General features: G+C 37.1%; 1 protein-coding gene and 1 long non-coding RNA gene across 3 annotated transcripts; one reads left to right on the top strand and one right to left on the bottom strand.

The window, feature by feature from the left end:
- Positions 1 to 16,402: 16,402 nt before the first annotated feature.
- Positions 16,403 to 22,361, bottom strand: LOC124937486. 2 transcript variants are annotated; one of them, XR_007099367.1, is made up of 4 exons: positions 22,198 to 22,361; positions 20,919 to 21,335; positions 19,586 to 20,171; positions 16,403 to 18,209 (listed from the first exon to the last, which is right to left on the bottom strand). It is a non-coding gene; the product is annotated as an uncharacterized LOC124937486 (long non-coding RNA). The 2 variants fall into 2 exon arrangements; XR_007099368.1 differs by having other exon boundaries at positions 16,403 to 18,171.
- On the top strand, positions 19,510 to 21,458 carry LOC124937485 (flavanone 3-dioxygenase 3-like). Its single transcript, XM_047477753.1, has 3 exons — positions 19,510 to 19,749; positions 19,946 to 20,193; positions 20,821 to 21,458. Exons 1-3 carry the CDS (start codon positions 19,510 to 19,512, stop codon positions 21,392 to 21,394), a joined length of 1,062 nt encoding a protein of 353 aa, XP_047333709.1. The 3' UTR covers positions 21,395 to 21,458.
- Positions 22,362 to 27,924: the final 5,563 nt, after the last annotated feature.

Genomic DNA, 27,924 nt, shown 5'->3' with positions numbered 1-27,924 from the left:
AATTTAAAAACGGGTCAACCCACAATCCGACCCAAGTATCCAAATTAACCACAGCTCTCGACCCGGCAATCCGGAAACTTTAAAAATTAAGCATCATTATATATATATAGATTAGTTAGTTAAAAAGTTGAACTTATATTAATATTAAAACGTCCCGCGTTTATCAAATTTGGTGTTGAATTTAAAATATAAAGTCTTTGTAGCCTAGTTGGTTAAAGAGTTGTACTTGTTTTCTTAGGTTGCAAGTTCGAAACATACCTCTAGCATTTTTAATTTTATTTTTAACCGTTTTAAATTTAAAAACGGGTCAACCCACAATCCGACCCAAGTATCCAAATTAACCACAGCTCTCGACCCGGCAATCCGGACACCATAAAAATTAAGCATCATTATATATATATAGATTAGTTAGTTAAAAAGTTGAACTTATATTAATATTAAAACGTCCCGCGTTTATCAAATTTGATGTTGAATTTAAAATATAAAGTCTTTGTAGCCTAGTTGGTTAAAGAGTTGTACTTGTTTTGTTAGGTTGCAAGTTCGAAACATACCTCTAGCATTTTTAATTTTATTTTTAACCGTTTTAAATTTAAAAACGGGTCAATCCACAATCCGACCCAAGTATCCAAATTAACCACAGCTCTCGACCCGGCAATCCGGAAACTTTAAAAATTAAGCATCATTATATATATATAGATTAGTTAGTTAAAAAGTTGAACTTATATTAATATTAAAACGTCCCGCGTTTATCAAATTTGGTGTTGAATTTAAAATATAAAGTCTTTGTAGCCTAGTTGGTTAAAGAGTTGTACTTGTTTTCTTAGGTTGCAAGTTCGAAACATACCTCTAGCATTTTTAATTTTATTTTTAACCGTTTTAAATTTAAAAACGGGTCAACCCACAATCCGAACCAAGTATCCAAATTAACCACAACTCTCGACCCGGCAATCCGGACACTTTAAAAATTAAGCATCATTATATATATATAGATTAGTTAGTTAAAAAGTTGAACTTATATTAATATTAAAACGTCCCGCGTTTATCAAATTTGGTGTTGAATTTAAAATATAAAGTCTTTGTAGCCTAGTTGGTTAAAGAGTTGTACTTGTTTTGTTAGGTTGCAAGTTCGAAACATACCTCTAGCATTTTTAATTTTATTTTTAACCGTTTTAAATTTAAAAACGGGTCAACCCACAATCCGACCCAAGTATCCAAATTAACCACAGCTCTCGACCCGGCAATCCGGACACTTTAAAAATTAAGCATCATTATATATATATAGATTAGTTAGTTAAAAAGTTGAACTTATATTAATATTAAAACGTCCCGCGTTTATCAAATTTGGTGTTGAATTTAAAATATAAAGTATTTGTAGCCTAGTTGGTTAAAAGTTGTACTTGTTTTGTTAGGTTGCAAGTTTGAAACATATTTCTAGCATTTTTAATTTTATTTTTAACCGTTTTAAATTTAAAAACGGGTCAACCCACAATCCGACCCAAGTGTCCAAATTAACCACAGCTCTCGACCCGGCCATCCGAAAACTTTAAAAATTAAGCATCATTATATATATAGATTAGTTAGTTAAAAAGTTGAACTTATATTAATATTAAAACGTCCCGCGTTTATCAAATTTGGTGTTGAATTTAAAATATAAAGTCTTTGTAGCCTAGTTGGTTAAAGAGTTGTACTTGTTTTCTTAGGTTGCAAGTTCGAAACATACCTCTAGCATTTTTAATTTTATTTTTAACCGTTTTAAATTTAAAAACGGGTCAACCCACAATCCGACCCAAGTATCCAAATTAACCACAGCTCTCGACCCGGCAATCCGGACACCATAAAAATTAAGCATCATTATATATATATAGATTAGTTAGTTAAAAAGTTGAACTTATATTAATATTAAAACGTCCCGCGTTTATCAAATTTGATGTTGAATTTAAAATATAAAGTCTTTGTAGCCTAGTTGGTTAAAGAGTTGTACTTGTTTTGTTAGGTTGCAAGTTCGAAACATTGTTAGGATCTAGGTCGCCGCTGGTGGACCGGGGGTTGGACCGGTTAGAGATTCTCACTCGTAGGGTGGTGATTAATCCGGTTAGAGATTAACACCGGGGTTTCAATACTACACAACCTGTCACAAACCCTTGAACTAGGTTCAAGCGCGGAAGAGGTTTGCTTTCAGGTTGAAGCGGTACACGTGTATGATAGGCGGAGTCGGTTTCGGATGATGGAGATTTGAAGGATGGTGGGTCGGTTTCGGTTATCTGAATATTCGGTGTGGTTAATGTAGATTCGGTTCTGAGCGATGTCGTTAGGTTAGTCGGTTATGTAATGAAGCCAACAGAAAGTAAATAACACAACAGAGTTTTATGGATGTTCGGAGATAAAACTCCTACGTCACCCCTTCCTCTCGAAACCGCGAGAAGGATATTCACTAAGGAATACAAATGCAATCCGATCGAGACTTATTTTCTGCTCGATAACACTCTTACAATTCACACCGAAATTGTAACACACACTTAGAATTTAGCACTTAGGCTTTCTTAGAATACCACACTGTTATCACTTGTAGTAAATGCTCTCAACGCTTCACTTGTCTGGCTTAATGTCTCTTAATGTCGCACATTTACTCTTCTGCAACTGCCTCCTTTTATAGGTGAAATATGCCAACGGTCATATTTCACTTCCTTGAATCTGATTGGCTGGTCAGTGGTGCAGTGATTCAGTGTTTCAGACCTGCCGGTCTTCTCCTCAGACCTGACAGTCAATCTCAGACCTGGCATCCTGTTTCAGACCTGCCGGTCTGTTAAAGCAAACCTGCCGGGTTTGTCTTTTACTCAATGTAGGCACTGTCTGCTTGGACAGTTGTCTGTACTTTGAAGATCTCCTCTCTGGCTTATCCCGAAGTAGAAGGATCCGGTAGTACTGTTTTCTGCAGCCTACAGTCTTTCCTCAGACTTGCATGGATATGGAAGTATTCAGTCTGTTCCTTTGGTATCATTCTCAACAGATACCCAAAGTGTCTTCTTGTACTTGTCGGCCTCTTGACTTGGCCTAGGTTGGCCACTTGACTTGGCCGAGTATCTTTTGATAGTGAAGTGACCGGGCTTATTCCGGTTATGTTTGTCTTGAGGATTGATCGGCTATTTGATGGATCTGGCTTTTTGGCTTTAGCCGATCCTTCCTCTGTTCGGTCACGTACCGAATATTCTTGATCGGTTCGGTAGCTTGACTGATTCGGTTTCTTCACTTGGTTTTCTTTTATTCATCCGGTCCGGTTCCTTGTTTCTGCATAGGAAGTTTGTTTAAGTTAGGTTTATTTGAACCGGTATGAATTTATCTAACAATTTCTCCCTTTTTGATTATTTTATTTAAAATTATCAAAATTATGTAAGTTTGCAACCGTAGGCCGGTTGTTTTGTTTGGCCGATTTTTGAAAAAGACTTAGAGAATTTTCAAAAATTTTGAGGGAGAGATTTTAAAAAGGAGGGGTTTATAGAGACTCTGGTTTTGGAAGAGTTTCTATAATTTATCTAACAATTTCTCCCTTTTTGATTATTTTATTTAAAATTATCAAAACTATGTAAGAATGCAAAATAAGGCCGGTATTCAAAAATAACTTTATATATATTTATAGCGAACCGAAAAAGACAAAGCCTAAACACTTAAGACAAATAAGAAAGGAAGGAGAGTCCCTATTCTGAGTCCGTGAATTCGTAGGCGCTCTTCTTTCTCTTCGGTGGTGGTGGCGGTTGCGGTTGAGAGGATTGTGGCCTTTTTGATCGAGACCGCAACTGTTCTACAACCTCTTCCTCGATTAGGTCTTCTTGCTGCGAGGGGTCCGTTTCTGCCGGTTCAGAGATCGTGTTGAGCGTCTCGAGAATTCGAACTTTCTTACTAGCCGGCCTCTTTCTTTTCTTTGATGCCGAAGCTGAGGCTGCCGGTGCTGAAACGGAAGTTGCTGGTGCTGAAGCGGAAGCGGCTTCCTTCTTCTTTTTCTCATTTTCCTTTGCAAATCCGTCCAGCCTTCGTGCTTCCCGTTCCAGTCGTGCGGCATCTTCCGCAGCCAGTCTGGCCACTTTCTCGGCATATCCTGGGAATAAGGCTACGCCCCTTCTTGCTCTTTCGGCCTCTATTTCATCTTCGGTCAGCTGAGGCGCGGTCAGCTGAGTCGCTTGCGGTGCTTCTTTGTCTCTGCCAACCTCGGCGTCCAGCCTTTCCTGAACTCTCTTAGCAACCAGAGCATCGGCCTCTATAGCCGCGGCATCCGCGGCTTCCTTAGCTTTCAGGATCTCGGCCATCTGTGCAGTAAGTGCCTTTACCTCGGCCTCGAGATCTTCGTTCTTCTTTTCCAGTGCCGAGACTCGTTCAATTGTTGGGTCGACCCGTTCGAAATCCTTCTTTAATTCCGAAGTGAGACCCTCCAGAGCGACAATATGTTGAGCACAATTTGCTCGCTCACCGGATTCTTCCCATAGTCCGGTGGTAAGTTGCTCCAGGCGCTTTTGATGGTAATCCACAACGTCCTTTGTCACATCGGCGAACTGCTTGGCCGAATCGAATGCGTTCTCGCATCTGTCCTTGAGCGGTTGAAGCTTGGAGACGTTGTGTTCAGTTATTCGGTCATCAATCTTCTCTGATGTTGATGCTTCAAATTGCCGGAGTCGGTCCTCAATTCGCTTTGAAACAACCACTTCAAATTTTTGAAATAGGTCATCAATCCATTCCTTAGGAGGAACGAAGACGGTGGTTGCCGATGGAGGAGGGGGAGCGGACTGCTCGGTCTGATTAGGGTCGGTTCTCTCAACATCGGAGTCCAGTATTTCAACAACCTCAGTAGGAGCAGCTGATGTGACCGTCTCCTCCAAGGCCAGTGCCGCATTTTCTCGGATCGGTACCTCGATATTCTCTAAAGATTGTACCTCAACAGTCTTTGAAGTCGGTACCTCATCAGTTCTCGGGGTCGGTACCTCATCAGTTCTCGGGGTCGGTACCTCATCGGTTCTTGGAGACGGTACCTCATCAGTTCTTGGTGACGGTACCTCATCAGTTCTTGGTACCTCATCATCATCTGTCATCGGAGTCTCAAAGTCCCTTGGCGTCGCGGTGTCTTCCCTTGAAGTTGATGCCCAGTCCATTTGAAAATCTTCGACGACCGGAGCGGTATATACTGGAACTTGTTTCTGAACGCAGATTGCTTCTAACCGCGCTATCTCTTGGTGTAACTCCAATTTGCCTTTTTCGAGCCTTTCTACTACTAGCGGTGCTACGGTAGACACCGATCCCTGTTCGGCATATTCTTCCTTAATCTTTCTGATACGCTTTCTTATCTGTCGAAGCTGACTTCTCGGTATCAGCAGGCCAGTTCGGCATTGTACCTCATGAATGTTATTGGATTTTGTGAGGCTTAAGATATGGTTCTCCACTTCCTCCAATCTGTTGATGCATTTTACCGAATCGAAATCCTGTAGGATATCTTTATATTTAGAGTTGAACCGGTAATCGTGCCATTCCAAGTACAAACTGATAACGTCCACGTTTCTTTTGATAATGCCCTGAAAGATATTCTGGGCTAGTCTTTCGGCCTCGGCCTCATCGGCTTCTTCCCTGCTGAGGCCTTCTTGATCGGCTCCCTCATGATTCCCTTCCCCATCTTCGGTGGTCTGAGGGTTGAAACTTTGTTCGGCATCGGTCGGAGTCCGGGCCGAGAGATCGTCCTCCTGATCCGTTCTATACTCGGTTCCTTCTGTTTCGGCTTCCTCATCAGCCCACTCCTCATCCTCTGTTTGTTGAGGTGGTTCTTCGAAGACTACCTTTTCCTTCCTCTTTCCTCCGGTGTTTTCTTTCGCCGGGGTCTTTTTCTTTGCGGCTTTCTTCGTCTGGCCACCTGTGGAGCTTGAAGCCGACGGCTTTCGTGGAAGAAACTGCTTTGATTTGATGATGCTACGTTTTATTATCCCGACACCGGGACCGACTTTGACCTTTAAATGTAAAAATATCTTGCCGAGTTGTACGGCGTATCCCCAAGATCTGTCCGAGCCCGGTCTTACCATTCCCATAAGGTTGCTGAACACTGCCCTTGCCCAGTTAATCTCTGTTCCATTCATCAGACGAAAAATCATCTTTATTTTGTCCCTGGTTAGATTACTGAAATTTCCTCCCCTTGCCAGGATCGCCCTGGCAAAGACGTCACATGCCGGAATGAGCTCCGGTCTCAGCGTCTGTTTCTTCCCAGATGTGGTAAGCGGTACGTTGGTTGCCGATAGAATTTGGCAGGCTGTTCTATATGTATCCTCGTCCATCTCTGCCATAGCATCCATGCCGGTAGTTGGGAGACGCAAACTCTCGGCCACTACTGCCTCGGTAATCTCTACTTGAGAACCGCACACTGTTGCGAGGATCCTGTCGTAGGAGACGGTTGCGGTGTTGAAGAACTCTTCTACCGCTTCCTTGTATATTATGTGAGGACCGTTAAGTAGATATTCCAAACCGGTCTCAATCAGCCGGTTAGCTACTTCTTTTGCCTCGGCCGTTCCATATTGCCGAATCTCCTCAAAATCGACTTGAGAATATAACTTGAACAATGCCGCATCACGACGAGCCATGTTTTGAGGATTCTGAAAATGAAAGAAATCGGCTTCGAAGGATTTTAGAAGTGTAGAGAGAGAAAGTGAATTTGTGAGAATGAAGAGAAATATGACGAAGGCCCCCTTTTATAGGCGCGGTTTGGAAGCCAAACCGTCCCATCACGAATGGGCGGGAAATTTCCCTCCAAAATGGAATGTGTCAGTCTGAGCGGTTTCGTACGAAACGGTGGGCGGTTTTGTTAGGCGGGAGATTTCCCTCCAAAATTTTGGCTATGTCATCGGTGACGCAATCTTTTCTTTGATACCGAATGACGGATCGGTTTCTAATAGTGTTTCGGATATTTTGATTGCTCGGTGTTTAGCAGTTTTAAACATTTTATGAAACCGGATACGAACGATATGATGCCGGTTATGTTAGATAAATGCAAGAAGTAAAGAGAGGCGATCAAGACCGAAACAGTATTTTATTATAATTGAAACCGATAGGATCGAAAGGAAGACATTTAAATAAAAATGTTTAACCAGTAAACACGAATTTGGAGTACTTTTCCACCACGGCATCTTTATCGAGAATGTTTGAGGGGGATGCCGGTGTGCCCGGTCCAAAATCTGGCCGGTACTTGAGGATGAACTTGCTGATGTGTGGCGCGAAGCCGAGACCTTTCTTGGTCCGCACCATTTTCCTCAGGGTTTGAAAGAGGATCGCTGCCCAATTGATGGGCGTGCGGTGGTAGATGTGGGTCATCATATTATAGGTATTCTTAGAAAACCGCTGATTGACAGATTGACACAGAATGGACCGAGTGACAATCTCAAGAAGTAGTTGAGTGCTTTTACCGAGGCGGGTTTTTAACCCATAGGTGTCCACCGTCTCGAAGGTTCCTAAACAGCGGTATACATAGTAGTACTCATCAGTGCCCACCAAGGCCGGAAAGTCAGAGAACCCTTCTTTGGGCAGATTGAAAAGAGCAGCAAATTCGGCTTCATCGAGCCGGAAGGTGTGATTCCTTACAGTTGTGACAATGCGATCTCCCCAGTTGACCGCATTTCTGAAGAATTCCTTTACATCCTCAGTTAGTATGGGGCCGGATTCGGCAAGGAAGGCCTGTAGGCCGGTAACAATGAGGCTCTCAAACATGTGTTTCTTTGCGTGGTCATAATCCCATTCGGCCATGCATGAGCCGAAGTCAACACTTAGAAAATTTCCCAAAGTTCGGCTTGGCATGATGATGATGTAGAGAGAGAGAGAGATTCAAGAGAAGTACTAGTGATTGTGGATGTGAGAAAATGAGAGGAGGATGGCTCCTTATATAGAATCGGTTTTGGAGGGAAAATCTGAGCATTGATTATCAGTTTTGTCTTATTAAGGAAGAGAATCTTTCCCTTTTAATGATGCATGGGGAAGGAGCAGATTGCAAGTCTCGAGGTAAATGGTAGTTGAGAAGCAACCAGATTAGTTGTAGAGTAAATATGTAGGTGGTTGGGAGTTATCTCATTAATTAAGATTATCTCATTAAGTGCATATATCACATAAACAACATTGACTAGATGGAGACCGAAAGTGATAGAGATAAAGCCGAAATATGTCATACAGAAATGAGAAACAGAAATAAAACCGAAGTGGACATGGATGAAGCCGATATGGTCAGATCTGAGTTGAATAGTAATACATCCGGTGCATGAAGCAAAATGACCGGATGCAAGAAGAAGTGATCTAATGGTTCCTCCTCTCTTCAACCCGATCGTAGAACGAGTCGATGATTTCCTTGGTGAACACTTGGCTGCGGTCCAAACCTTCGCCTGGACAGGTTGGGACCCCGAGCTCCTCAAACAGCCGGCTGATCTGGGGAATGAACGCCACCGACCTGGTGCCGATTATCCAGATCAGAACATCGAACAGCACCCTGGACCAGTTGACCGGCGTCCTCGTTATGATGGCTGCCATCATATTGAACGTTACCGTGCAATATGTGTGAGTTACATCTTTCCCGAGGATGCTCCTCCCTATTATGTCATTTAGGAGCTGGTATTCAGCCCTCAAGGGATATTTGGAGCCATGATCATCGACTGGCTCATCTGATCGAGAGAGAGAGAGAGATACCTCAGCCTTGGTGTCGGCTGGAGGATTAAGGTCCGTGAGCCCTTGTTTGGGCAGATTGAAGCACCGAGCAAAGTCTTGCTCGGTGAAGTCAAAGATAGCACCCCTAACTTTTGATTGGATGTGGGTGTTGAAGTAGGGTGTCCCACGATACACCCTGGCATTGTTGAAAAACTCAATGACTGACTGAGGATAGATGAGTTGATTATCATCCAGGAAGTGCTGGAGGCCGGTATCCTCCAGTTGTTTGATCATTCGGTATAGATCATAGTGATCTGTACTGGAGCAAGATTCGAAGTTCACTTGTAGGATGTTTGTGAAGGTAGACATTTTGTCTTAGAGGAAGAAGGGTGTTTTCGTTTTGTGAGTGTTTGAGTGAGAGAGTGCTCTCTTTAAATACTGGTTTGGGGCTAGCCTATTGTCCGGGCATTAAGTGAGGTGATGTATATTAACTGCAGGGTAAGAGTCTTTGCATAAAATAGGTAACTTTGCAGGTCTAGGTGTCGGTCATAGGCCTGGACTGTGAAAGATATCAAAAGATCTTCACGTCTTTTTAGGCACGACCAGGTTTATTCTAAAAGGTAATGATGCAGAACAGAGACCTTTAACCTTTGATAATTATTCCTCTTTTGTTTGAATGTCAAATAATCTGGGATAATCTTCTTCCGAACCGGTCAGCTTTCAGTTGTTCATCCCGATGCGGTTACGTGGTGTTTCCACCAGGTAGCCGGTCGGTTTACTCTATCTGATAAACTGGGCGGTTCTTCCACAGACACCCCGAAGATTCAAAGTTCAACATCTTAGGAAGAGTTACCGGTTTGTCTGTCTGAACCGACTTTCCTTTAAGTATCCTTTGGAAGGATTTGGCTAATATCGGTTAATCCGAGAGTAAGTCTAAATTGAGAAAACTTAGCTTCCTGTAGAGGCTTTGTGAAGATATCGGCTACTTGTTGATCGGTGGGTACGTATTCCAGCCGGATATGCTTCAGCGTGACATGCTCTCGAATGAAATGATGCCTTATGTCGATGTGCTTGGTTCTGGAATGGAGAACAGGGTTGTATGTAATCGCAATGGCACTTGTGTTATCGCAGAAAATTGGAGACTCTTCGGCTGTAATACCGAAATCCTTTAGCTGCTGTTGGATCCAGAGAAGTTGAGAACAGCAACTTCCGGCTGCCAAGTATTCAGCTTCTGCGGTTGATGTAGCCACGGATGTCTGCTTCTTGCTATGCCATGATACCAGTCGGTCACCAAGGAACTGACATGTTCCGCTGGTACTCTTTCTGTCAATCTTGCAGCCTGCATAGTCTGCGTCTGAGTAGCTCGTTAGATTGAATGATGAGTCCTTTGGGTACCACAGACCGACATCAGGTGTGCCCTTTAGATACTTCAGTATCCTCTTTGCGGCTGTGTAATGGGATTGCTTTGGATTTGCTTGAAATCTCCCACATACACCAACTGCAAACAAGATGTCCGGTCTACTTGCTGTCAGATATAGCAGAGAACCGATCATGCCCCGGTATGCAATCTGATCTACTGATTGCCCTTCATCATCTCTGTCCAATTTAATGGATGAACTCATTGGAGTGGCCGCCGAGGAGCAGGTGTCCATACCGAATTTCTTTAGAAGCTCCTTGGTATATTTCGGTTGGCTAATGAAGGTTCCTTCCTTGAGTTGCTTAACCTGAAGACCTAGGAAGAAACTTAATTCTCCCATCATACTCATTTCAAATTTGTCAGTCATCATTTTTGAAAATTTATCACAGAGCTTTGGATCGGTGGAACCAAAGATAATATCATCTACATAGATTTGAACAAGTAGGATATGTTCCTTCTTTTCAAATTTGAACAAGGTCTTATCCACCGAACCGATGGTGAAATCATGCTCTAATAGGAATGCGGTTAGCGTATCATACCAGGCTCTTGGTGCTTGCTTTAGACCGTATAAAGCTTTGTTTAGCCGGTATACATGGTTTGGAAGTGCAGCATTTTTGAAGCCGGGTGGCTGTTCAACATACACTTCCTCTCGTATATCACCGTTCAAAAATGCACTTTTAACATCCATTTGAAAAACTTTGAAATTTTTGAAAGCAGCAAATGCAAGAAAGATCCTAATGGCTTCAATCCTGGCTACAGGAGCAAATGACTCTTCAAAGTCAATGCCTTCTTCCTGTTTGTAGCCTTGAGCCACTAATCTGGCTTTGTTCCTCGTGACCAAACCGTCCTCATTGAGTTTGTTTCTGAATACCCATCTGGTTCCTATGACCGATTTATCTTTCGGTCTGGGAACTAAGTACCAGACCTTACTACTCTCAAACTGGTTTAGTTCTTCTTGCATTCCCAAGATCCAGTCCGGATCTGACAATGCTTCATCTATTCTTTTCGGTTCAATCTGGGATATAAAAGCAGAGTTAAAGTATCCTTCCAGAAGTTGACTCCTAGTTCGAACAGGTTCTGAAGGGTCACCTATAATTTGCTCAGGAGGATGTTTACTGTTTCTTCTGAGATTTAGTTCAAGGGTGTCTACCAAGTTACCGTTTAATTGATCAAGGCTAGACATGTCGGTAGGCTGACCAAGATTGTCAGACCGACCGGCTTCCTCGGGTTGGACCGAAGTGTCAGCTTCCTGCTGTGAAACAGCTTGATCCGGCAGGGTATCAATATTACCCATTAGGTCATGGACAAACCCCCTGAAGACCGGGGTCTCATCTTCGCTATCAGAATGAATATCGTTATTTTCCAGTCTGTTATGAAGATCAAAGCACGAAGCAGTGTTGCTTTCAACCGATTCATCGAAAACAACGTGAATTGTTTCCTCCATGGTTGCAGTTCTATTGTTGTACACTCTATATGCTTTGCTTACTGAAGAGTATCCCAGCATAATGCCGGTATCGGTCTTTGCATCAAAAGCAGTAAGTTGGGTTTTACCATTATTATGAATATAACATTTACAGCCGAAAATCCTGAGGTATTTAAGTTTAGGAACTCTGTTAAAATAAACCTCATACGGTGTTTTGTTGTGAAATCTGTTAATCAAAGACCGGTTTTGTGTATGACATGCAGTGTTGATAGCTTCAGCCCAATATTTCTGAGCAATGCCGGAGTCGGCTATCATGGACCGTGCGGCTTCCTTGAGAGTCCGGTTTCTTCTCTCAGCCAGGCCGTTTTGTTGAGGAGTCCTGGCACTAGACAACTCGTGTCTAATGCCGGATTCATCAAGATATGCAGTTAATGTGCTATTAGTAAATTCGGTACCTCTATCGCTTCGAATGCAATTTATACGAGTTGATTTTTCATTTTGCAAACGCTTAAGAAGGTTGATTAGGTTTGATACCGTTTCACGTTTAGATGGTAAGAATATTACCCATGTATATCTAGAGTAATCATCAATAACTACCATGGTGTAGAGCATACCGCCTAGACTAATGACCTGAATTGGTCCAAATAAATCCATATGAAGAAGGTCTAGGCATCGGCTAGATTGGAGATTTCCTTTGCTCTTAAATGATGACCTAGTTTGTTTACCCATCTGGCATGCTGAACAAACCTTATCCTGGTTAAATACTATATCTGGGATGCCTTCAACTAGTTTCTTACCACGAATGTAGTTTAAGGTTTTCATGTTTAGATGGTTTAATCTTTTGTGCCATAGCCAGGTTTGATCAGTTTTAGCTATCATGCATATAGGGTGTTCTACTCTAGTTTTCCAGTCTACCTTGTAGATGTTACCTATCCTATTTCCGGTTAGTAGTACTATTCCTTGAGAGTTCTTAACTAAGCATGCATGTTTAAGGAATTCTACTGTGTATCCGGCATCACACATCTGACTGATGCTAAGTAGATTAAAACGTAGGTTTTCAACTAGAAGTACATTATCAATAGTTAGGTTACCATGGACAATCTTACCCTTGCCCACGGTTTTACCTTTAGAGTTGTCACCGAAGGTAATTGGAGCACCGGTTACTGATCTGATGTCGGTTAGCAGATTGCTATTTCCGGTCATGTGTCTGGAGCAACCGCTGTCCAAGAACCATTCAGAGTTTCCTAGCCGTTTCTTTGGATCCTGCAAAAATTACATATTTACAACTATTTGGTACCCACATTTACTTGGGTCCACATGCGATTAGTCCCTTAGGTACCCAAACCTTGATAAACCGAACGGTCTTCTTTGCTAAAGTTTCAACTGTTCTCCTCACACTTGGTCTGGTGTATTTCGGTTTCCCTACAGATGACCTAAATGATGATGGTCTTTGGTTTGATGATCTATAGGTTGACCTACGTGGTTCAGGAAAGTCTTTCTTATATTTGAGGATTTCTGCTCTCCTTTTCTCAAGGTCAAGCCATGAATCGGTTGGGCCAACATAGTTGTACTTTGTCTTTTCTTCCCTATAATATGCGGTCTCTTCTTCCTCAGCTGTACAGGTGCTCTTTAGGAATTTTATAAAGGGAAGGTTTCCTATTGTAAGCTTTGCTTTCCATATGGATTTTCGGTCTTTAGATTTGTTCTCTGTGTATCCTAGACCATTCTTACAACGTGGATGCCTGTATTCTTTATTCAGGTTCTTTACTATATCGCTAGATCTCCTATAGGCGGCCATCGTGTATTCAAAGCGGGCATTCTCTCTTTTGGTTAGTTCTCTAGTCGGCTCACTAGGTTGTTCGATCTTAAGATCTAATTCGGTTTCTAGGGTATGAGTATCACCAGGTTGTATGGCTTCCGGTTCAGCTATGATAGGTACCTCTGGTTCTTCTGGGATAGGTACTATGGGATTGGTTTTAAGGTTGATATGCTTAGGCAGCATGGTCAGTAGGTTCTTATATTCCTCTACCATGTCATTCAATGCTTCATATAACTCATCTTTAGTAAATTCATCACAAGGAGAGTCAAATACCTGTTCCTCATTTGCCATGAGACATGTGAGGTCATCGTCACTGTCACTGTGAGCCCATAGACTTCCTCCATCGTCGGCTATCAATGCTTTCGGTACTTCACTTCCTTCACCGGTTTGTTGATAGTTGTTCCGATTATTTTGGTAGTCTGGTTTCTGTGTATCTCTCCTTGGTTTCCTGCACTCCCACTTAAAGTGTCCCATACAGTTACAGTTATAGCATCTTATATTGGATTTGTCACCATAGTAGTTGTTTGTCGGTTGGCTCCTTTTCATGAACCTCCCAAACTTCTGTGCAAGCATAGCCATGGCGTCCTCAGTAAACTGTTCGGCGGTTCTGATCGGTGCAGGTGCAGGAGTCGGTACCGGTGCAGATGTAGATATAGGAACAGGAGCAGGTGCAGCCGGTTCCGTAGATGTGAACAGTGCTCTAGTTGACGTTGAGGCCGAGACTTCCTCTTCAGTTCTGGAATTCATCTCGAACTCATAAGCCTTGAGATCTTCGAATACATCGTATAATTTCATCTTGCGTAGGCTCTTTGATTCTCTCATGACCATCGTCTTTATATCCCAGGCACTTGGAAGAGACCTTAAAACCTTCATGATGACCTCTTTGTTGTCATACTTCTTACCCAGATTTGCTAACTCGTCTAGAACACCAGTGAACCGGTCACTGTATTCCTTCATAGTTTCCCCTGGTTTCATTTTGATGCTTTCAAACTTCTGTGTGGCCACCATTATCTTGTTCTCTTTGGTTCTTTCATTTCCCTCAAAAATCTGGATGACCGTGTTCCAAGTCTCCTTTGCAGTTTTGCAATCTCTGATCTTGCAGTATGTATTTCTGTCCACGCTGTTGGAGATCCGGTTTCTTGCATGGTTGTCCAGATTGTTCCTTCTCCTATCATCAGCTGTCCATTCTTTTCTGTCTTTATCAATGACTATCGGTCCTTCGGTTAGAACGGATTCCATTTCATCATCCAAGGTGACTAGATGCAGGTGCATGCGTGCCTTCCAGTTGGCAAAGTCATCACCTTCTAGCATTGGAGGCCTATCTTGATACATGTCTGCTTGAGTATTGAAACTAACTGCTCTGATACCAATTGTTAGGATCTAGGTCGCCGCTGGTGGACCGGGGGTTGGACCGGTTAGAGATTCTCACTCGTAGGGTGGTGATTAATCCGGTTAGAGATTAACACCGGGGTTTCAATACTACACAACCTGTCACAAACCCTTGAACTAGGTTCAAGCGCGGAAGAGGTTTGCTTTCAGGTTGAAGCGGTACACGTGTATGATAGGCGGAGTCGGTTTCGGATGATGGAGATTTGAAGGATGGTGGGTCGGTTTCGGTTATCTGAATATTCGGTGTGGTTAATGTAGATTCGGTTCTGAGCGATGTCGTTAGGTTAGTCGGTTATGTAATGAAGCCAACAGAAAGTAAATAACACAACAGAGTTTTATGGATGTTCGGAGATAAAACTCCTACGTCACCCCTTCCTCTCGAAACCGCGAGAAGGATATTCACTAAGGAATACAAATGCAATCCGATCGAGACTTATTTTCTGCTCGATAACACTCTTACAATTCACACCGAAATTGTAACACACACTTAGAATTTAGCACTTAGGCTTTCTTAGAATACCACACTGTTATCACTTGTAGTAAATGCTCTCAACGCTTCACTTGTCTGGCTTAATGTCTCTTAATGTCGCACATTTACTCTTCTGCAACTGCCTCCTTTTATAGGTGAAATATGCCAACGGTCATATTTCACTTCCTTGAATCTGATTGGCTGGTCAGTGGTGCAGTGATTCAGTGTTTCAGACCTGCCGGTCTTCTCCTCAGACCTGACAGTCAATCTCAGACCTGGCATCCTGTTTCAGACCTGCCGGTCTGTTAAAGCAAACCTGCCGGGTTTGTCTTTTACTCAATGTAGGCACTGTCTGCTTGGACAGTTGTCTGTACTTTGAAGATCTCCTCTCTGGCTTATCCCGAAGTAGAAGGATCCGGTAGTACTGTTTTCTGCAGCCTACAGTCTTTCCTCAGACTTGCATGGATATGGAAGTATTCAGTCTGTTCCTTTGGTATCATTCTCAACAGATACCCAAAGTGTCTTCTTGTACTTGTCGGCCTCTTGACTTGGCCTAGGTTGGCCACTTGACTTGGCCGAGTATCTTTTGATAGTGAAGTGACCGGGCTTATTCCGGTTATGTTTGTCTTGAGGATTGATCGGCTATTTGATGGATCTGGCTTTTTGGCTTTAGCCGATCCTTCCTCTGTTCGGTCACGTACCGAATATTCTTGATCGGTTCGGTAGCTTGACTGATTCGGTTTCTTCACTTGGTTTTCTTTTATTCATCCGGTCCGGTTCCTTGTTTCTGCATAGGAAGTTTGTTTAAGTTAGGTTTATTTGAACCGGTATGAATTTATCTAACAGAAACATACCTCTAGCATTTTTAATTTTATTTTTAACCGTTTTAAATTTAAAAACGGGTCAATCCACAATCCGACCCAAGTATCCAAATTAACCACAGCTCTCGACCCGGCAATCCGGAAACTTTAAAAATTAAGCATCATTATATATATATAGATTAGTTAGTTAAAAAGTTGAACTTATATTAATATTAAAACGTCCCGCGTTTATCAAATTTGGTGTTGAATTTAAAATATAAAGTCTTTGTAGCCTAGTTGGTTAAAGAGTTGTACTTGTTTTCTTAGGTTGCAAGTTCGAAACATACCTCTAGCATTTTTAATTTTATTTTTAACCGTTTTAAATTTAAAAACGGGTCAACCCACAATCCGACCCAAGTATCCAAATTAACCACAGCTCTCGACCCGGCAATCCGGACACTTTAAAAATTAAGCATCATTATATATATATAGATTATCTTATATTAGAATTGTAGAGCAAAGCAATGTGCTTCGTATACATACAACTTTATTAAATCATAAGAGTTACTGGGGTATGAAAAATGATATTAAATTGAGATATTTCTTGTTTTTTTTTTAACTTATACTCAATTCAAAGATTGATTCTTAAATTAAAATGTCTTAAATATGTCTCTTACGAATTCTAAAAATTAATGGCTATAAATGCAAAAAAAAAAGAAAAGAAAAAAAAGATGACTATCCAATTTCATTTTGTTTATTTTGGTTGGAAGGAGAAGTAGATTTTACTAGTGCGGTTAATGAGAGCTGCTCGGTCATTGCCGCATACCTTTAAGGGTCGGAAACGCGAGCTTGATTTTGACCGAATTCGACCCGAGTTCAAACCGGCTCGTTTAATATTTGAGCCGAGTTCAAGTTCATACAATACTTGCTCGATGACTTGTCAATATATAATATGTTATTTTTAAGTTTCGAGCCAATATATAATATGTTATTTTTAATATTAAAACATAAAACAAACCTCTTTTCAAATTTCAACTCACCTCTCTAAAGTCGAATCAACATCGATGTGGATTGTAGACAGTAATACTCATCGTACTGTCCTGTTGCATCATCCAAGTCTAATGGCCCTATTCTAAAACCATCCCCTATACCTCCATCTAATATCCTTTGCAGCTGCATACTCCATGTTCATCTAATCCCCTCTACAACCCCCTTATTGAGTGAGAGAGAGCGCAAACAAGGAATGTTTAATTTTGGCTCGAGTTAGAACTTGAGCTTCAGCTTAAAAACTTAATTTTAATTCAAGTTTTTCGAGTCGAGCTCGAACTTGTAGGTAAATAATTGAGTCGAGTTCGAGCTTAAATTTAAAAACTCATTCGAACTGAGCTAATAGAAACTGAATTGGGACGAGCTCGAGCTCAAGTTAGCTTGACTCATTTGCCGCCTGACTCATTTGCCGCCCTAGATTTGACCTGTAAGGAACTTATAATCCCCACCCCTAATAAAATTTTAAAGGAAATAAGTCTGTCCCATACAGGTCATGGGTGTCAAACTGTCTTGATCAAAACAACAAAACTTTCCCCAAATTAATCCAGGATAAACATCTTGACAAGGTCATATTAAACAGCTCTCTAGCTATCCTTAGTCCATGGTCATGAATCATGATATAACAGTCTAACGGATCTTAATTGCTAACCTCAGTATTGGTGAACTTGGACAAGTAAACTAATGAGTTTTTCAGTGATCAACATTAAGTCAAGTCCGTTTTCAAAACTTGGTATAGACTATAGACATTGTTGGTTTGTATTTTTTTTGAATATTTTTTTACGACAACTCTGTTAGTTCAAACTTTTAACATTTTGAGATATTTAGATAAAAGAAACTTAAAATATACCTGGGTAGTAAGTACTAATACATATATGGAGGTGACTGGGCCCAATCCTTGTCTTTTCTGCCAATAAATTCCAATAAACCTTACATAAGTTAGTTAAGATTTCGGTGCCAGCAGCAAGTAAACAATTCTGTCCTCTCTCACTTATTAAACTTGAACTTTCAATACAAGGAGAGAAAGAGAGAGGGAGAGGGGGGGAAACTTGACCTCATTGGGTGTAGAACCTCTGAAGGTGGTCACCTTAGTTTCAGATTCATAGTCACTGTATTTTAATTTCCCATTTTGAGGCACAAGGTCCCACTTATCTTCCCCAGCTTTTACTACCAATATGCATGGGAGAAACATATATTATTCTTTCCTGGAAAAGAAGGTTAATGGTTATAATATTCAAACTTAGAAATATATATTTATCTATATATGCTAAAATTAAGCAATTATTTATGTATAAAATGAAAGCCCTTTAACTTTTCATCTTACCTTCAAACCTGATCAAAAGTTAAATCCAAGTTCTCATAAATAATTTTTGAAATTCAAACTTCATAAGCCACAATCATGAACCTAGAAAATCCGGGCATTCTCTCATTTCCATCCAAGGGCATTTCTGAATTTCCCATTTCTATAGAATCCCATTATTGGCTCATTATTCATTGATGAAAATTTTATATTCAACAAACATAAACAAAAAGAAATTGATAAGAACATTCTTAGAATTGAATTGCGAAACTTAAACGAACTTAGCTGTTACGGAATTGCATTCTGTTATAGAAGATCAAAACAAAAATTATTCAATTTCTACCATTATTGTGATATAACATATTCTAACTTGGAGTTCGACAAAAAGTAGATGGATTCGTTATTTGATCTTTTCACTGAGAAAGTAATACAAGATCAGAAGTACAATAGTCTATTTTTTTTTTCCACTTAACCCCTCCATTATTTGGAAATGATTCACATAAAAGATTATTATCTACTTTTTCGTCAAACTTGAAGAATATGATTTGTAGATAGATGCTCAAACTTCTATGAAAGTAAAGCATGTCCAATATTTTGTTTATGACACAAATATTCATGAAAATTTCATTAAAGATGTGCATATTTATAACTTGTGATTGTCTAAATTCTACAAATTACGAGTTTACAAGAAATTATGAATTAACCCATGAGTAAGACTATAGATTTAATTTAGTGAATCAAATCTATTCTAAACAGTAATTTAGAAAAAAAAAAAAGGTATCAACTCTACATTTCTCTTCATGCTTGCTCACGTAAGAAATGAAGGCGGCTTCTCAGGCTTAATCAGTTATGTTGAAAGAAAAGTCGGCTAAACTAGGATAGCTGGGTGCAAAGTACATACACACAAAAAGGTACTCAATGTCAGTACCGGGAACATAACGTGAACATTTACTCTTGTGCAAGTCTTAAAGTAATCTCAGAAAAAATAACTAAATAATTGAAGATTTGCTTACATATGAGTATGTCAAAAAAATGCCTAAATAAAGTAATTTTAACATTTATTTTTATTTATTCTCCATACATTGAAGCTGTACACTAAATATGAAAAACAGCATGATGTCAAGGAAAATCACTTACTTCAGCTATAAATAGGACAGCAGAAAGCATGAAAAGATCATTCATATCCATGAAAAACAATAGAAAGAATGGAAAAGAGAAGTGCACCAAGTAGTTCATTTACCAGTGCAATGTCATTAACCCTAAAGGGGTTGGATCATGTACCTGGGCATTATGTTCTTCCCCTTTCTCATCGTCCAAATCATACAAGTTCTGAAACTCCCCTCAGACTTCCCATAATAGATCTTTCCTGTCTACATCAACCTTCACTAAGGCCCTTGGTGATAGACAAAGTTCGCACTGCCTGCAAGCAGCTTGGTTTTTTTCAGGTATTGTTAATCTTTGTTGACACTTGTGAAAATATTGAAGGTGATATGTTCATGAATGGTAACTAGAAAAATGAATGAATTTGAAAATTTTACAATGACAACATATTTGCAATTCTACCTCGTAATAATTAAATAATTTCATGCATGCAAAATTCAAATAGCATGATCATTTACATGGCAACCTCTCTGTTTATAGGTCGTCGGACATGGAATACCTCCTTCTGTGATAACTGAGGCCATAGAAGCTGCAACAGATTTCTTTGATATGCCTATTGAGGAGAAGATGCACCTTGAATCCAGTAACGTGCACAACCCTGTGAGGTATGGTACAAGCATGAACCATGTCAAGGACAAAGTTTATTTCTGGAGAGACTTCATCAAGCATTACTCTCACCCACTTCAAACTTGGATCAATCAATGGCCTTCAAATCCTCCAAGTTACAAGTAAGCAAGAAATCACTAAAATATTTTATTCAGTACAGTTTTCATGAGCATAGTCACACTTAAATAAATGGCGGAATAACAGTTTAGGACCCTAAACCTGTTAAAGAAGAAAAAGTCATGTACCTAAATGGGTCTCAATTAAGATCTTAAAAATGTATTTCAAATTACTCAATTTTAGAAAAGAAGTCAACCTTCCTTAAATATTTACACGGTCTATATTATTTGTCTTTTATTCATGATGTGTCAACCAATGGCCTAAAAAATGTATAACCAACCATATTCAACTAGACCCTGTAATCCCAATTTGACCTAACATATGGGGTATACCTTATTAGGGATCTCTTAAATGTCAATGTCTAATGTAAGAACACTTTATATATTTTGTTAAAACTTGAGTGACATAAGATAAGACATTGATCGGGACGTAATTAGACACATGATCTTATTGGGACATTGTTATAGCTCCAGGGTTTAAAATGGGTCTTCGGACTTAAAAAAAGTATAAAAGTAGGTTTTTAGAGTTATGCAATATAAAATCAGGTTCTTCCATAAAAGTTGTTTACAGTGACAAGATGTTGACTTATTTGATAATTTTATTCATTGAATGATTTCATCATTTCTTCAAAGGGAGAAGATGGGAAACTATGCAAAGGCGGCGCACATGCTTCAAAACCAACTGATTGAACTAGTTTTTGAGAGTTTAGGGTTAAATCCTAAATACTTACATGAGGACATTGAAGCGGGTGCGCAAGTCTTGGCTGTCAATTGCTATCCAGCATGCCCTGAACCAGATCTTGTGCTAGGCATGCCACCACATTCAGACTATGGTTCTCTAACAATCTTACTCCAAAGCAGGGAGGGCCTGGAAATCATGGACCAAGATAAGAAGTGGCATCATGTTCCAGTTCTTCCAGGTTCTTTAATAATCCAGCTAGGAGACCAGATGGAAGTCATAAGCAATGGCCACTATAAGAGCACAATTCACAGAGCAACAGTTAACATGGAAAAGAGGCGAATCTCAATTGCCAGTCTCCACAGCTTGGGTCTGAATAAGAAAGTTGGACCAGCAATGGAGCTTGTAGACGAGCAACATCCAATGTCCTATTCAGAAGGAAGCTTCAATGGCTTTCTACACTACATATCTGGAAATGATATCATGGAGAAAAGTTATATTGAAACCTTAAAGAAGAATCCATATTAAGTAAGATCAAGTTGTCCATCTAAATTTAAGAGAACATTTAGAGATCTGCATGTATGATAATAATAATAATAGTAGTAGTAATAACAATAATGACTAGTTACTAGGTGTAGAACTTTCTAATGATGCATAAAGCTATCTATGTATACCACGTCTTATGTGTGCTTGTAGTTTCATACTGAGCAATGCTCACGTAAACATGGAGCAATGTTCCAAATATATGTTGCAATTATTCAAAATATTTTCCTAAACGGAAAACATATGGTGTTGTCATTTATAGAAAGGTACGAGGCCTCACGACAAAGTTAATTGGCAAATGTTCATTTTGCTGCGACACAATTGTTCATACCCCATTCTTTTGGCCAGTTTACAACTCATGTCTTCTCATTTAATTAATCCCTTAGATTTATGATTAAATCTCATCCTAAAATTCCTAAATTGGTAGTTTTTTATTGACAAAGCACATTTCATACAATTGAGTTAATGACTAGTACAGATTAGATAATTAAATTCATATATGTTGAAAGTATTTTGGAATTTAAATTTCAGATTCCACAAAGTGCTCAAAACGAGACTGTTCCTGACCTGAGTAAGATCAGAATGGTATAAGTAATGAAATTCAGCTCGTAAACTGTCTGCATGGATCACACACCACATAACTGCACTTAAATCGATATTATCTAGGGTTTCATTCTTCTTAACATTGTAACTCCCACACAACATACCTAATGCGCGACGCCTTCTAAACCTAAAGGTTCGAAGCATTGAAAAGACAAACCAGAGTGTGGTTGAGTGAGCATACATACATGAATGGAGGAGATGACAGACTCTGTTTCACCGCATGCGATCACCGGTATGTCACATCTATAGCAGATCGGTGAGATCAACAAGTAAGAAAATCTCCGGATCTGAATTCTACGACGGCGACGATCACTTCCTATTCGCGGCAACAAAATCATCGGATAGTAAATGGAAAAGGAAGAAGATCACTGTTTCTTTTTTATTTTGGACTAAAAAAATATTAATAACAAAAAAAAAGAATGGAAATGTATACACTTTTTTTTTATTCTTAAAAAGTTATAAAGTGATATATATATATTTTTTTTAATCATTTTAATTTTATGGGCAGATTAATGTAAAATTCGATCCAAATATTCATTACTCATATATATATATTCAAATTAACTAAATTCTCAACTCGATAAATATATAATCTAAACACTTTAAATTTATATTTTTAAAATATCTGACGAGTATCAAATTTGATATTAAATTAAAAATATAAATTCTTATTAGCCTAATTAGTTAAATAGTTATACTTATTTTTGTTTTTGTTAGGGTATAAGTTCGTAATATATATATATATACTAAAACGAAAAATTATAACCAACTTCAATTTAATTTGTGTTAAATTTATAAATATTTATAACTAAAGTATATTTTAAAATATTATTTAAACTAAGTAAATATTTAAATAAAATACCTGAAAACAAATATTTTATATTAATTTATAAATCTTTTTATTTTCAAAACCAAATTCAGATTCTCTTGTTTATCTAAATTATAGTATTTTTTATTATGTTATAGAAAATATTGAAAATATAAGAATATAATGTCTATAATAAACCAAATTAAAAAGTTATATTTGGACTAAAACTTATGAGGATTATTGGACTATACTAGGCTTGAGTTTTCAGGCCCATGTTCTTACTTTCTTTTTCTTTATAAGAAAATATTAATTAAATCAAATGTTAAGTAGTAAAGTTTATATGTTTCTATAATATACATACACTTTGCTAGAACATTAGGAAACATCATATTGCTGTCACTATGAATCATCAATCACTTTGTAATTCCATGTTCATTGAAGTTGATAAGTTTATATTATCATTTCATATTTCAACCCTTTGATTTATAAAAAAGAAGAAGAAAGTTTGAGGACGGAATTAATTTAATTTTAAGTTCAAGGTTGTCGTTAGAATTTTTTTAAAAGTTTGTGACATATTTAAGTACATTTCCTGAAAAAGTACTTTTGGTTAACACGCACAAAAATTATGTTTTTCATAGGGAAAAATTAAATAAAAATAAAGTTATGTAGTTAGTTGACCAAATTTAAAGCATAATTTCAAATAATTAGACATTATAATTCATTGAAGATGGTCCTGAAGATTTGGTGATCTAAACGAAAAAATAAGTTTAGTTACTTTATTAGTTATATTAAATAACTATAACAAGTTTGTATTATTTTTAATAATTTAGGTGGTTTAATGCTATGGTAATACATAACTTAGGATCAAACTTTATTGATGTTTTTATATTTTATTTTTCTAATTTTGGGTGCCCGTGTAGGGTGTGTCCTAAACGGCCGCCTAACTGACTTACCCTTTTTATATATATATTTTTTTCTCATTTCTAGCGGAGAAAATTATTAAACCATAGCTGCTAGAAGAACTATGTAATAACCCATGTGGAAAATAGGTAATAATTGTGAGAAGCATAAGATTTCATTCATGGTGTGTTAATAACAAAATATTAATAATCCTCAAGGCTATTTGAAGGAACATGTGTTATTGCTTACCCTAAGAAAGGTAATTCATTGTTTGCAAAATGTGAAGAAAACCCATTGAGTAGCACATGCAAACCAAACACAATAATAAGATGAATGAGCCAAACATATCACCTTCATTTTTTCTATTGCTGGTTCTTATGGTTATTTCTCTCATTATTAATTCATTTATATAATTAAAGTACATTGATGGTTATCTTATTAGGGATGATAATTCTTTTTACAAAGTAATTAATGTGTATCAATGTTAGTTTGTATTATAAATAACTTTAGGTTCAAATCTAGCAATGTATTATTATAATAATTTTTGTAGGATGATACCATTCGACTTTACCCTATGATCGGGCTTTATTGAAATTCCTTGTAACTTTTTACATCGGATTGTGATGTTCGCAATAACGTGAATAACGAAATGTTATGGGCCAATCCACTACCAATTTGAAGTTCTGTGCTATTGTATATACATATATTAGGAAGTTATGTTAATTTATTTCCATCAAATCAAAGCATATGATGAAAATGAGGACCACATGAACTGATGAATTTTGTGAACTTAAAGCTTACATTTTTGAGGACCACATGAAATTGAGGACCACATGTAACACATCACACAAAACATGCCTCACTAATATTTACAAATATTGACCAATTGTTTTCTTTTGTCATTCTTCGATCTAGCCAAACTCACATATAATCTTATAAATTTTCATAAGATCTCACCCCTTAACTAAGTGACAACTCTAAACTACTATGGTTTATCCACAACTTATTTTTCTTCTTTAAAATGGGACATAGGTTCAGTAATCTAGTTTTATGAATTCAATAAAAAAATCTAACCTAACAAATATAAGCTTATCCAATTAAATGTGAAAATTGTCACTTTTTTATTAAAAAAGAAAAGAAAAAAAATCAATTAAATGCCACTGAGAAGCAAAGCCAGTTGAAAGAGAGGCAAAAACACATGCAAACACATGTAAATGTATAATATTGATGCACTCAAAAAGTAACACTATGGGTTTGATCATTTAACTTGTTAAGTTTCACTTTTAATATAAACTAATCTAAAGACCTTAGAAAGGGTATTGTTTCTTTATCTCCTTTGGTTCCAACAATTAACCCTTGTAAAATTATACAATAATAATAAAAAACAAATCTTAATTAGTAAATTATAAGAAAATGAAAGCATATTTTATTTTTTATTTGATTTTGATGTAAGCCAACATATTGCCAGAAAAAGAGGTAATTACATAAATGTCTTACAAAGTGATACTTATATCTTCTCTTTCAAAGACATGGATAATTTAATTGCCTTATTTACATATTTATGACCTTAAAACATTTGAATTATTTGACTACAATTAAATCTCCAGTGCAAAGCATTTAAAGGAAGACAATTCCTTCTGCCCAAATCTAACTCAGTTATATATATATATATATATATATATATATATATATATATATATATATATATATATATATATATATATATATATATATATTTATTTTATTTTTGGTTATGTAAGTATAACTAACATGAACTCTAATAGTTTTTAGAAAAAATAAACTCTAGAGAATTTAATCTGTAAACTTTTTTTTGGACACTCTAATGGCTTGTTTAGCATATGAGGGTGACTTAATTTTATTTTCAACATTAAGATTTGAGTTGATGTTGCGTTTTGTTCGGTCCGACATCCTATTTAGCTGGATCGGTTTTTTCTTCTCAATTTTTTATAGTTCGAATAATACTTTCAATCATCGGTGGGTCATTATTTGCTCATGATCTATTTACACTTTCATTACCCAAGCACGACAAGAATCTCACATCACTTGGATAAAGGAATTTTCCAAGCTACTAAACACATTGTTTATCAAAAACAACCAGTAAAAACCAATGGATTGGCTCCTACGTCATACCCTCAGATTGTGTTGAGAATCTATTCTCGAGTTCGTGTTTATTCTTTTCTTAGCAACAAATGAGACGAAAGAATCGGATCTAAAGTTATTTTTCATTTTTTCAATAAAAAGTTAATCGAATTGATCTTTCATATGAAGGACTCCTTACAAGTATCCTCCCATGATTTGTACGAATTTCTCATTATTTTGGTCATATATGTAGATAGTCCATTTTCATTTGATATGACTTTTTTCGGCGTTTCTTAATTATAAACCTTCAGATAAATTTTAATTACCGCTTATAATCTTTGGTAGAGATCGATTTTTCTAACGCCGTTTCAGTAGTTAATTATCAACCAATCACAGAATTGTTGGATCATTTCTAATGAAAGTTTTATTTTTATAAATTGTTTATGCAATTTAATATATAGATTATCAATTATTTATTTTAATTTTATAATGTCATATTGTGTTATTTACTCATTAATTTATCATATGTAACTCTTATTTGAGTTTAATTAGAATTAATTCCTTAAAAAAAAATAACACATGATTGTCAACTTATTCAATACAAAAGAATCTAACTCATTTAATATTAATTTTCTAAGTGAATGGAATATCTAAAACCTCTACTTGATTCTCAAGGCTAAAATCTAATATATATTTTTATAAGATTAATAATTTAAGTAATTTAAGTAATTTAAGTGAATGATTACAACCTTATAGATATATTTTAAAATGTTTTTTAAATTGTTTCTATTGATGTATAAATTGTATCATTGGTAAGTATAATCATTCAAAAGTTGAAAAATTAATACACTTTTTGGAAGGTTTATTTTCAGATGGTGTAAATAAATATTTTTTTGGATTGGGTTATTTGAATAATATTGAAATAATTACTCATCCTTTTTATCTGTTTTCTTATCAATTATTTCTTTCAAAACTTAATTATTTTTTTATTATATATTAATAATTTTAAGAAGAATGTTAAGAAAAAGCTATAATATATATATATATTAGAGTTGTTTAGTATACTGACACAAAAATAATATAAGAAACTAGTGTCCCAAAATTGACACCAAACATATTTTAATTTTTTTCCTTTAAATTATAACATATTTTCACTAAGCCTCAGTTGAACTTTGAATTTGACAGTTGATCTGGAATTTGAATTTGGTAGTTAATTAATCAATTTATAATTGGGTCGGTGATAAAAATAAAAATAATATATATATATATATATATATTATTTTTATTTTTATATATAATTGGAAGTCCTTTATCATAATTGTTCTGAGTAGCTATAATTCATGAAGGACATTTTCCACGTAGAACTCCTTTGTGTGTATTTTTTTTTTAATTTTATATATTAAAAAAAAAAAAAAGTGGAATGGTTAATTTGGGACTTCTTATATTGGGGTGAATTGAAATTTTGAAACCTCACAAATTTGAGCGGTTAAAGTTATATAAAATAAAGTTTGTCTTAATCAAAAACAGAAAAAATTTGTGAACAAATGATCCTATTCCTAAAATCATCGTTATTCTCTTATTTGACAATTCATATAAAAACAATACTCTTTATATCACATCATTATTATTTTAACTATAAAATCACTAATCTAATCAATTAAATTATGTTTAATTTAAAGTTTAAATACTAAAAACTTAAACAATTTAATTTTTTAATTTTTTTTAACAAAATAAAGAAAAAGATGAAAAAAAAGCAAGATCAAACAACTAGGCTTAAGGGCCAACCTAGTTAGTTGCTAGAAAGGAGCAAATTAATTCGACTCTTAATAAATAGCAACGAATAAAAAATGATTGTTGAATTGGAATGTCATGAATAAAAGTTGAATTCATATGTAGACATGCCAACATAACTGGAAGACTTACTTACACCTAGCTACCTACCTACTGGCTTGTGGTGGTGGTCATATATATCTTAAAGTTAGACCGATCAAGATTTTTTTTGATCTAACTAGATTACTAGAAAATGACACTTTCTATTTTGAAACTTATCCGGCGCTTACATGTTCATACTCAGGTCTAGTTCGGTATGAGTTTTTAAAATCAA

This window comes from Impatiens glandulifera, chromosome 5, assembly GCF_907164915.1.
Source record: "Impatiens glandulifera chromosome 5, dImpGla2.1, whole genome shotgun sequence".
In the NCBI taxonomy this organism is placed as follows: domain Eukaryota; kingdom Viridiplantae; phylum Streptophyta; class Magnoliopsida; order Ericales; family Balsaminaceae; genus Impatiens; species Impatiens glandulifera.
Note: the sequence above shows the minus strand (reverse complement) of the source record. Positions and strands in the feature narration are given on the sequence as shown.

What these genes read in the sequence shown, in the direction of transcription:
- LOC124937485 (XM_047477753.1), top strand. Translation starts at nt 19,510, where the DNA reads ATGGAAAAGAGAAGTGCACCAAGTAGTTCATTTACCAGTGCAATGTCA. An exon ending in AGCAGCTTGGTTTTTTTCAG is followed by an intron (nt 19,750 to 19,945) that starts GTATTGTTAATC and finishes CTCTGTTTATAG; the next exon opens with GTCGTCGGACATGGAATACC. An exon ending in TCAAATCCTCCAAGTTACAA is followed by an intron (nt 20,194 to 20,820) that starts GTAAGCAAGAAA and finishes ATTTCTTCAAAG; the next exon opens with GGAGAAGATGGGAAACTATG.